The sequence below is a fragment of the Xenopus laevis genome, chromosome 4L (genome assembly GCF_017654675.1).
Source record: "Xenopus laevis strain J_2021 chromosome 4L, Xenopus_laevis_v10.1, whole genome shotgun sequence".
In the NCBI taxonomy this organism is placed as follows: Eukaryota; Metazoa; Chordata; class Amphibia; order Anura; family Pipidae; genus Xenopus; species Xenopus laevis.
This window is the reverse complement of record NC_054377.1, coordinates 26,171,663-26,182,846: the sequence shown is the minus strand read 5'-3', so window position 1 is coordinate 26,182,846 and position 11,184 is coordinate 26,171,663. Positions and strand designations below refer to the sequence as shown.

Here is an 11,184-nt window from a genome sequence, read left to right as displayed (position 1 = left end):
ATTAAACATAGTTGACAATGTCATTTGTGTTTGTCAGTATTACACTTTAAGGAAACATAGTGGTATTTATGTATTCAGTGCTAAAAATAACAGGAACCTGTACAGACTTTGGATAGGATTCCAATGGGAGGACACTGTATTGAATGGGTTACCGGTCCTGGAGAGCTGATGGGAAAGTTCATCAAACTGCATTGCTCTAAGGACCCATCGTTGATGCTGCAAGACTACAGCTCCCAAAATTATGTAATAGCTGGGAGTTGTAGTTCAGCCACAATATGGTGGAAAACACTATCATAGATTAGATCCCCATTAAAACAAACAATCTGTTAAACAATCTAGCTATACATCATTGTGCCTATAAAAACATTTTATTCCACCTAGAGATCTTGATCTGGTGACCGGCAGACCACAATAATACAGGTATGGGATCCGTTATCCGGAAACCCATTATTGAGAAAGCTCAGAATTACGGAAAGGCTGTCTCCCATAGACTCCGTTTTATCAATATAATCCAAAATTTTAAAAAGGTTTTCCTTTATCTCTGTAATAATAAAATAGTAGCTTGTACTTGATCCCAACTAAGATATAATTAATCCTTAGTGGAAGTAAAACCAGCCTATTGGGTTTATTTAAGGTTTACATGATTTTCTAGTAGATGTAAGGTATGAAGATCCAAATTACAGAAAGATCCGTTATCCAGAAAACCCCAGGTCCCGAGCATTCTGGATAACCGGTCCCATACCTGTACAACATTGCCCTCAAACCAATAGATCAACCATGATTCAGATTTATAAATATCTGACGATGAGTGGCGATGATTTCATTCCACCAATAGGTACTATAGTCCTCTATTATTCCAGTACAGGTATGTTATCCGGAAACCCGTTATCCAGAAAGCGCCGAATTATGGAAAGGCCGCCTCCCATAGACTCCATTTTATCCAAATAATCCAAATTTTTAAAAACGATTTCCTTTTTCTCTGTAATAATAAAGCAGTACCTTGTATTTGATCCAAACTAAGATATAATTAATCCCTATTGGAAGCAAACCAGGATATTGGGTTTATTTAACATGATTTTATAGTAGACTTAATGTAGGAAGATCCAAATTAAGGGAAGATCCATTATCCAGAAAATGCCAGGTTCCAAGCATTCTGGATAAAAGGTCCCATACCTGTATAACGAATAAACATTTTATGAGTGCATCTGCAGTGGTAGATTTTGGTGGGATAACATTAGTAAATGCAGACCACCACACAGATTATATCTGACCACCTTTTATGTACAGGGGAGGAAGACACTGGACTTGGTAAACGTTGAGTGCAACACTGTGCCAATTAATTCAGGTGGAAAGAATAATGCCTATATGACTGTAATATTCCAGGAAAATGTTTTGTGCTTTGCTGTGCTTGTACGCTATAAAATCTCTCATTTCACAAAGTGCCTCATGTATGTTAACGCTTTTGCATAAACATGATAAATGGATAAACCCCTGTCTATACAGCAGATTGAAGAATTTTCCTGCTTTAAATAATTCAAGTTGATACCATAGTAATAATCAAGGTTAAAACAATCATCTCCATTTGTTTATAGATAAATAAGAAGAAAAAAAAAAGATTATCTTTCACAGTGTGGCACTCTAATATTTCAAAGTTATGTTCTGAGCTCATATTTAACACTTATCGATTCATTTATCCAGCTCCTTTCCATAATGAAGCTGACACCAGCATTGTGTAATCACCCACTATTTTACCCAGCAGCTTACTATACAAAGAATATTCAGTTTGTTCAGCCCAAACGCCTGCATTGTGTTCCGATTCGAATTTACCATCACACTTCTCTAAAACACAGGACAGCGCAGACCAGTGAAACTGTTGTGTATTCTGCAAATCTGTATAAAAATAAATAAACAGTATATCAGTGAAATGATTACAGAGTAATTCCTTATTTTGGGTCCATGCTCTTAATAAAAAGGAATACATGTTTAAAGGGGTGGTTTAACTTTTAGTGTGTTATACAATGGACAATTTTCAATTGGTCTTTATTTTTTTTTGTTTATTATTTGCGGCCTTCTTTTGATTCTTTCTAGCTTTCGAATGGGGGTCACTGACCCCATCTAAAAACAAATGCTCTCTAAGGCTCCAAATTTATTGTATTGCTACTTTTTATTACTCATCTTTCTATTCAGGCCTCTCCTATTCATATTCCAGTCTCTTATTCAAATCAATGCATGGTTGACCCGAGCAACCAGATTGCTGAAATTGCAAACTGGAGAGCTGCTGAATAAAACGCTAAATAACCCAAATGATTAAAAATCAAAACCAATTCCAAATTGACTCAGAATATCACTCTACATCATACTAAAAGTTAATTCAAAAATGGACAACCCCTTTAAATAAAACAGGTGTAATCTTTGTATTTGTAAGCATAGTACCAACTACAAATTGCTAAGTTTGGTTAATTTTTATATATATATATATTGACTGTGGCATCTTATAGCAGCCTCTTGCGCATTTGTCAGAATCTACAGGTTGCCAGTCTGGCAATCGTGCCAATACCTTTTAAAAAACAGCCAAGCGATCCCAGTATTACCCAGTATTGTGGCTGATGATACCTTTAGGGATGGGTTTCACAGCAGCTGGTCAGTTACTCGAGGTACATGACCCACTGTCACCAGTTCTAGGCCTACAGCTGTGAGCGCCCAAAGCCAACATCCTGACTGATAATGTGAGTGGGGAGCCAATGGGCCTATCCTAGGGGAATGTAGGCAGAAGAGGTACATGTCCAGGCTCCCTAAATGTTGTGTATTAGGCATATGCCATTTCTGCCTAACCCAGGTTCTGGCCCTGTCTGTAATAAAGGTGTGCCATAGGACTGAGTTGTACTTCAACCTGTCAGAAAATTGCTCCACCTACCAGTCCAGTATGTTGGAAGTTTCTGTGGCCAAGTTTTTTTTTATTTAAATCATTTATTTTTATTGTTTTTTTCAAGTTGAAGGGGGGGGGGGGAGGAGTCGTGATGGGGGTTCCCTATTGTTACAGTTAACAATACCGTTTGAGTCAGAGGGTGTCCCTTGCATGCACTACATTTGCACAATTGATATATTTTAGTCCTCAAAAAAATTCAGTCCTTCAGCATCAATCCATGGCTGCCAAATTTTATCAAACTTGCCTGGGCAACCGCTGGCAAGATATGTGAGCTTGGTCATGGGGAGGGTGGCGTTTACCATCCTCATTTTACCACCACATTTTCAGTGAGGGTGCTCTGGGCCCCATTCACCTCAGGATGATATACTTTTTAGCATAGTATAATGGGGCCCTGGTGAGGAGGCTCAAATGTTTGCCCGTGACAGCTCCATCTAACACCCCCAATAGGCAGCATTGAGGGGATAGTAGAGGAGGGAGGGCCAGGTGTGCTGAAAGGTGTGCTGTAACTGTTCTCCAGAATTGTTGAATCTGGGGGCATTGCCAGGTCATGTGCAAAAAGTCTGCCAGGTCAGCCTGACACCTGTGACAGTAACTATTATTCATTTTACCAAATCTGTAGGAGTCAGGTAGATTTGATGTATAAACTTGTATTGTATCAGTCTGTCACAGGAGGATATTAGAGGCTGGTGCATGTTGTCATTCACCTCCTCTCATTGGTCCTCCCCTAGCACATCCAGCGTATCTCGCCATTTGAGGTAGGTGCGGTGAAATGCAGCTATGGGAGCTCGGAGCAGCAACCAGTAGATTTGGTCTGTGACTAAGTTTAATAGGAACATCAGGATAACTACCCACTTTGCGGGTATTTTGCGGGTACCTGACCCGATGCAGGACTCTACCTTACCTTTCCCTGTCCTTTAAACTTAGCTGATTACACACTTTGCAGATATGTAAGAAAAAGAATATTGCATGGTATTGTGCATTTATGTGCTGGCTGGGTAGGTGATATGTAACAGAGAAACTATTTTAGCCTTACATTTCACATAGTGGGCAGTTCCTATCCCAGAACAGAATCACTCCTCGTCCCCGGACTCATCCTTCCCTTTACTTTTCCGTCTTGTAAAGAAACCAAAGATAAATTCACTGATGCTTTTGTTCCCCGTCATCTGACCCGCTGCACCAGCACTCTTTGGACGAGGAAGGCCCTATGGATGGACAGAGGGTGTAAATAACAGAAATAATTATCATTTTCTTCCAAATACTCAAGTGCTTTTCAAAGACATTCCTAGAAACTCCACTGCTTTTTATCTAGAACAGTGTTTTGCCTATTTATTTATTTAAAGCAAATAAAGTCTTCAAGTTTCAGTAGCACTGGGAAATGAATACGCTCTGAATCTGAGGTTTCTAAACTATGATGGCCACTCCCTGATAGGTTCAAGGCAGAAGATGGGATGCCCCGTCTGAATGTCAGCTAGGATGAGATTTGTCCATTTTTTCTATACTAGATAATCCTGAAATTATGGTGGGATGCTAAGTAGGCAATGTTTTTATATAACTGTATCACAGTTACTGTATCCAGTCACTCCAGCCTTTATACATTATATTTTTGTCTAACTAAATATATTGGAAACTTTTTTTTATTTTGTACAGCCTATCTATTTACCCATTTTTTATTTTCATACTGAACAATTCCTTTAACAGCTGCTACATATGTGTAATTGTTTTGCTTTACTCTAATGGGTACCTTGACTAAATGGTGGCTGACTTTTAAATACACAACATAAGCATACAACTTTTAAATGCTATGCCACTTTACGTGTGTTCTTTTATGTTTGACTGGACTGTACATTACTCTGTGTGCTGACAAATATCCACCACTTCAGACATGGTAAACATTCCTTCCTAGTCCTTTTTTCCTACATTAAAAGCCTTTAAAAGAGGATTATCTAACATACAAGGATTACACACATTCTTGGACAAGGCATCTGCATGGTTATATTACTATACCAAAGACAACTGTTCTAGTTATCATCAGAACATAATAAGGCTATTATGATGTTAAAGTGTTTGTTCACCTTTGAGTTAACATTTAGTATGATGTAGAGAGAGACAAATTCTCTGAGACAATTTGCAGGTGGTTTTCGTTTTTTCTTATTTGTCGTTTTTAGTTATTTCGCTTTTTATTTAACAGATATCTAGTTTGCAATTTGTTATCTGGTTGCTAGGGTCCACAGTACCCTAGCAATTATGCATTTATTTTAATAAGAGGCTGGAATATAAATAGGAAAGGATTTGAATATTAAGACAAGTCATAAAAAGTAGCAATAACAATAAATGTGTAGCTTTACAGAGCATTTGTTTTTTTATATGGGGTCAGTGACCCCCATTTGAAAGCTGGAAAGGCAAATAATTTAACAACTATAAAAAAATAAGTAATGAAGACCAGTTGAAAAGTTGCTTAGAAATGGCCATTCTATAACATACTAAAAGTTAACTTAAAGGTGAACCACCCCTTTAAGGGGGACCTGAACCAAAAAAAAAAAATTAAGTTAAGGATAAATATATACAGTAGGCACCCCCAAGTGATTGTATTGACTTACCTGAAACCCAGGATCGGTGCTCCTATCAGCAGAAAACTGCACAGGCCTGGGGTTATATCAGTGAGCACCAAGGAGCGATCCTCTTCCGTCTTGCTCTTTCCTTCGCGCGGCTGCGCATGTGCAGTAGAACGAAAAGCAGAACTTTAACTAAAAAGTCGGCTATTTCGTTCGACTGCGCGTGCGTTTGCCCGGGAAATTTGAAGAAAGAAGAAGCTGGAAGAGGACGCCCTGTGGTGCTCGTTGGAATAACCCCGGGCCAGTGCAGTTTTCTGTTGATAGGAGCACCGGCCCGGGGTTTCAGGTAAGTCAATATAATCACTTGGGAGTGCCTAACATTTGGCACCCCCAAGTGTACGAAGCCTTTCCTTCTCCTTTAATTGATAATAATATAATCATTTAATTGTTACCGTAAAGCTTTTTTCAAATTCATCACTCATTCTTCTTAACTCTCGTCCATATTTTGTAGCAATCATGGAAGATGGAGCAGAACGAGAACGGGAACGAAAAGGGTGGAGCTCGCCCAGTTTGTCTGTCTCGCTGGGGTCTGAAGCAGACTCCGTGCGTAAACGTGGTTCCTTCCCTGTGATAGAGGTAGCATTATTGATTTAATCTGCTTTTGTTTCTTACAGATGCACAATCAATTGAGTATATACTGTAATGCACTTACAATTTTGAAAAGGCTGTTGCCTGCACTGTTATTGTCAACCCTTTATATAATTATCACTGATACATTTACACCATATTTTCCAGCAGGGCTCCCCAACCTTTTCTACCAGTGAGCCACATTCAGATGTAAAAAGAGTTGGGGAGCAACATAAGCATGAAAAATGTTCCTGGGTGGTACATAATAAGGGCTGTGATTGGCCATTCGGTAGCCTCTATGTGTACTGGCAGCTACAGGAGACTCTGTTTGGCAGTACACTTGGTTTTAATGCAACCAAAACTTCCCTCCAAACCAGAAATTCAGGCCACTGAGAGCAACATCCAGATCACTGCTTTCAAGAGATTGTTCATCATTCACATTAGTCCCTGTCCAACTGCAGCTATAAACCTAAGGTTTCTCATAACATACAGTCAGTTGCAGGAGTCAATATACCTGCCTGTATGTTTTTGTTATATGTGATCTTACAACAAGTCACATTTCAGTGTTATGGATGTCACAGTGCTTGGGAAGAAAAATAGAATACATATATTCTTGGCAGAAAATCACCTGGGTGTCTTCGTAGGTTGGGAGAACTCTTAGCTATAGGTTGTTCAATGCCGGCTCCACGAGGGGGATCCATAAGAGAAAAAGGTACTCCCTGTTCTTCATTCTCAAACTCCTCTAACTTGAAAACTGCTGAAGTGGATGAGTCTGCCATCTAAGAGAGAAGATTACAATGTAAAAAAGCAGCATGATTTCAGGTTACACATACACATGTACTTCTTATTTGCTAAACCAGAGCCCTTTACTCAGTCTAAAGGTTCCATAGACAATTACGATCTTTCCCAGAAACGATCTTTCCAGGAAATAGTGTTCATTTCAATACACACATGCAGAGCTGAATCATCAGATACACAGGTAGAAACGATAGAATGCTACATGTATCTTACGATTCAGCACTAACAATGGTCAATGTTCAGGTGCCTTTAAAGGAGCCCAGTCAAAATTTTACAAGTCTTCAGCCAATATCGGTCGGCTCGTCTCCCACCATACACACACCAAAAATATGGCGAAAATTTGTTTTGTACGATATTATCTTAACTGACATTATAAAATCATCCTTCCTCTCATGGTTTTGTTATTTTGTTAGTTACAAGCTGCCCAATAAATATTTTTATAGTAACCGTGGAAGCATTTACTGGTCAGTTGTTTGAAAACAAACATCTGATTAGTTGCTTTGGGTTTGAGCTTTTAAATTAAGGGGACCTTACAAGGGGTGTTTTAATTAACCAATGGAAACTATTTTTCTTTTAGGACAATCTACGATTTCTAGATTAGCATGAATGCTTGTGTAATTCCATTTGAATTTCTTTGTAACAAGATATAGGGCTATAAGTACCAAAAAAAGGTACTTACAGAGAAGTGCCATGACAGAGTAGTGTAAGGTACGGTGGTGTAGGCTTCTGGTGGGCCCCAGTACGTCAGTCTGACTCTGCATAAATCTATTTTTAAAAAAAATCACTCCATATATTGTTACCTAACCTATCAACATTTCTGAAAAGGTGAGGAAAGTGAGTGTGTGTGCATCAAGTGAGCTATTGTTACCTTTAAAATAGCTGGAGGGCCACTGCATAATGTGAGAGGGCAGGAGGGAATGAGTAAACACAGAGCAGGGGTGCCCAGTTGGACACAGTCTAGAAATTGCCCTGGCAGCAATGATCTCTGTGAAACAAACTCACTTTTTTTGCATGGAAATCCAATTCTCAGCACCTTCAAAACGTGTGTCAGTCTTGGTGCTTTCCATTAAAAACCATTAGCAATGACAGGGGGCATTTAGTCACCAAGTTAAGCACACTTGCCCCAATAACTTACAGAAACAAAAGATCTGTGTAAAAATGTGGATTTAGAAGACATGCAGTCTTAAGACAGGGAAGGTAAAATATATGGGAAGCATTTAATTGGGGATGAATCTGCAGTTAAAATCATGAACTGAAAAGCTGGTGCACAAGGACAAGGGATGTGGCCATACATTTCAGAAGGCCAGGCTTAGTGATGACAGGATAGTAAAAAGTGCATTGTGTTGCTACTGCCCAGTGATTACAGTATTTGTTGTGCAATGCTGCTAGGATAAACTCAGTGAGGGGGAAAGTGCATTGTGGGTAAATGTAATATGTTACAAAGGCCTGTGAACTGTTTGTTTGTCTTTATATCAAAGCTTTGTATTTAATATAGGAACAAAGTGAGCCTTCCCCACACCTTGTATCTCATACCTTTGCACCTTTTAGATTGTAAACTCCTTTGGGCTGGGCCCACTTTAGCTCTTGTTTTAATTATTGGTTGTATTTTTGCATGTATGTTAACAACAGTAACAATAAATGTAATAGAGATATTTTGTATTTAGGTTGACACTCCTTTAACATCTCTAATTCCCAAACTTCCTATTCCTATTTTCATTACACCCCATTTCCTCCATTGTTTACTCCTCTTTGTCGCTTGCCCTTTGTTTCCAGCTTCCTCTGCTTAGCCCCACCGCAGCCTTAGTTTCCCAGGAACCCTTTCAATCTTGATCCATTTACATGCTGGACCATCACGCACAGCAAGGGAACCTTTTCTGCCCAGATATTTCCATGCATCTGTGCTTGTTGCTATACTGACCAGATATAGCTACATAATTTGCTATATCTCCCCTAAAGTGCAGTACATTTTCCCTTTTTCATGTGTACAGTTTAAACTAGAGTTTGAAAGCCACATAGATTATGATTCATTAATATCATACCAAATAAAAATCAAGAGCGCATTAGTTATCAATCCAGTGCGGCCTTAGTTTTTGCCAGTTGTAGAGGCTCTGCTTCAGTCTAGCAAACAAAAAACTAAATAATTCCGAAAGTACACAAAATAAAAAACCTTTTTTATAGTTTTTTTAAACTCTTAATGAGAGTCATTGACCCCCATCTAAAAAACGAAGGCTACACATGTATTGTTATTGCTACTTTTTATTACTCACCTTTCTATTCAGGCCCTTTCTACTCATATTCCAGTCTCGTACTTAAATCAATGCCTGGTTGCTAGGGTAATTTGGACCCTATCAACCAGATTGCTGAGATTTGCAAACTTGAGAGATGCTGAATTAATAGCTGTAGAGCTCAAAAACCACAAATAATAAAAAAACAATGACAAACTATCCAGGGCCGGATTTACATAGCGGGCACACCTAGGCCCACTGCTGTTCATCGCCCCTTTCCCCTCCCCTTTATTCGTACAAATTTTCATCATCTCGAGCAGAACAATGGGGATTGGCACATGGGAAATTTAAAAAAATGATTATATCTCCAGCGCATCCCCAGTGTTTTCGAACCAATGTGGGTGTGGTTGGGCAGCATGCCGCCCCCCTAAAATCCTGCCACCCTAGGCCTGGGTGGCCTTTCCACAAATCTGGGCCTGAAACTATCACTCTGCATCAAACTAAAAGTGAGTGAACAACCCCTTTAACAGCTGCAGCTATACAACTGATTGGGTAGGAATGATGGACAATATCCACTCCAGCAGGGATTGCGTATGGGCTCAAGTAAGCAGGTCAGAGCAGAAACTGCCACTTTGTTTTCACAGTGATGTAGAAAGAAGAACAATGGTATGACAACACACTGAGAATGTGCACACCTAAGTTCCCAACTTGTTGCCAGCTGAATATAGTGTTTACTAGTGGAAAGGGGGGGGGTTAACTAGAATATGACTCAGTGCAAATGGCAGCAGCTGCCCTAGCAACAGTTTCTGTGGAAAGAAGGATTCTGCTATGTGATGAAGGCTGTACAGGTATGGGACCTGTTATCCAGAATGCTCAGGACCTGGGGTTTTCCTGGAAACTGATCTTTCCGTAATTTGGGTCTTCATGCCTTAAATCTACTAGAAATTAATTTAAACATTAAATAAACCAAATAGGCTGGTTTTGCCTCCAATAAGGATTAATCATATCTTAGTTGGGATCAAGTACAAGATACTGGGGCTCATTTATCAACACTGGGCAAAATTGCCCATGGGCTGTTACCTATAGCAACCAATCAGTGATCAGCTTTTTAAAGCCAGCTGCAAGAAGAACAATGAATGCAGCAATCTGATTGGTTGCTATAGGTAACAGCCCATGGGCAAATTTGCCGAGTGTTGATAAATGAGCTCCACTGTTTTATTATTACAGAGAAAAAGGAAATCATTTTTAAAAATTTGGATTATTTGGATATAATGGAGTCTATGGGAGACATATGGCCATTCCATAATTCTGAGCTTTCTGGATATCGGGTTTCTGGATAAGGGATCCTATACCTGTATTAGCCAAAAAAATGGTTTAGTCTGTGGGTGTGGAGGAATCACAGGATGCAGATGTGTCCCATAGTGAAGGAAGAAAGGGACTCCCTCTGGTGCCGTTGCAAGTTTGAAGGCTGGGCCGGCAGCCCTACTTACACTGTTGGAGTGCTAATGAGGTAGCTGTGTAATAATCCCTGAAGTCTCCTCAGCAGTTCCAATTGTTCAGGCTGTAGTGAAGCAGGGGGACACTTCTGAGCGCTGAGGAAACATCCAGCAACTCAGGGGCTTCCCAGTTCATAGATGTCTCACACACACACACACACAGCTAAAGAAAAGACACTGGCAGGCAGGGGTTAAAACAACTGTTGGTTCAGGAGGAAGCCTGCTTCTACTCTCACTGCAGATCCTTTCAAGATGGCTGTCAGCACAGGATTACACTGGCTGCTGGCACACACACACACAGCATTCAGTGAATGGACGAAAGCAACTCCCGGAGGGCTGCACAGGACAACGTTTCTCACTGCATACAGATAAAAGTCTCTCCGGCTGCCTCTCTGTCTCCCAGTACGACTCTTCTCTCTGCTCCCTTGTTTTGCTTCCTCTTCCTGTTTTTGCCTGTGTGGGCGGAACCCTGTGAGTTCTGCCCAGCTGATTGGCTGGAGAATTCCCTCCATGCTGCAAAGCTGAAACATAAACTAGTTTCTCTGCAAACGGTATGGAAG

At 40.0% G+C, this 11,184-nt stretch overlaps 1 protein-coding gene across 1 annotated transcript; it reads right to left on the bottom strand.

The window, feature by feature from the left end:
• Positions 1–1,557: 1,557 nt before the first annotated feature.
• On the bottom strand, positions 1,558–10,926 carry LOC108713905 (bcl2-associated agonist of cell death). The gene is made up of 6 exons (XM_018257616.2): positions 10,914–10,926; positions 10,619–10,787; positions 6,734–6,884; positions 5,931–6,103; positions 3,960–4,128; positions 1,558–1,890 (listed from the first exon to the last, which is right to left on the bottom strand). The coding sequence occupies exons 3-5, from the start codon at positions 6,882–6,884 to the stop codon at positions 3,997–3,999; spliced, it is 456 nt and encodes a 151-aa protein (XP_018113105.1). The 5' UTR covers positions 10,619–10,787; positions 10,914–10,926; the 3' UTR covers positions 1,558–1,890; positions 3,960–3,996.
• Positions 10,927–11,184: the final 258 nt, after the last annotated feature.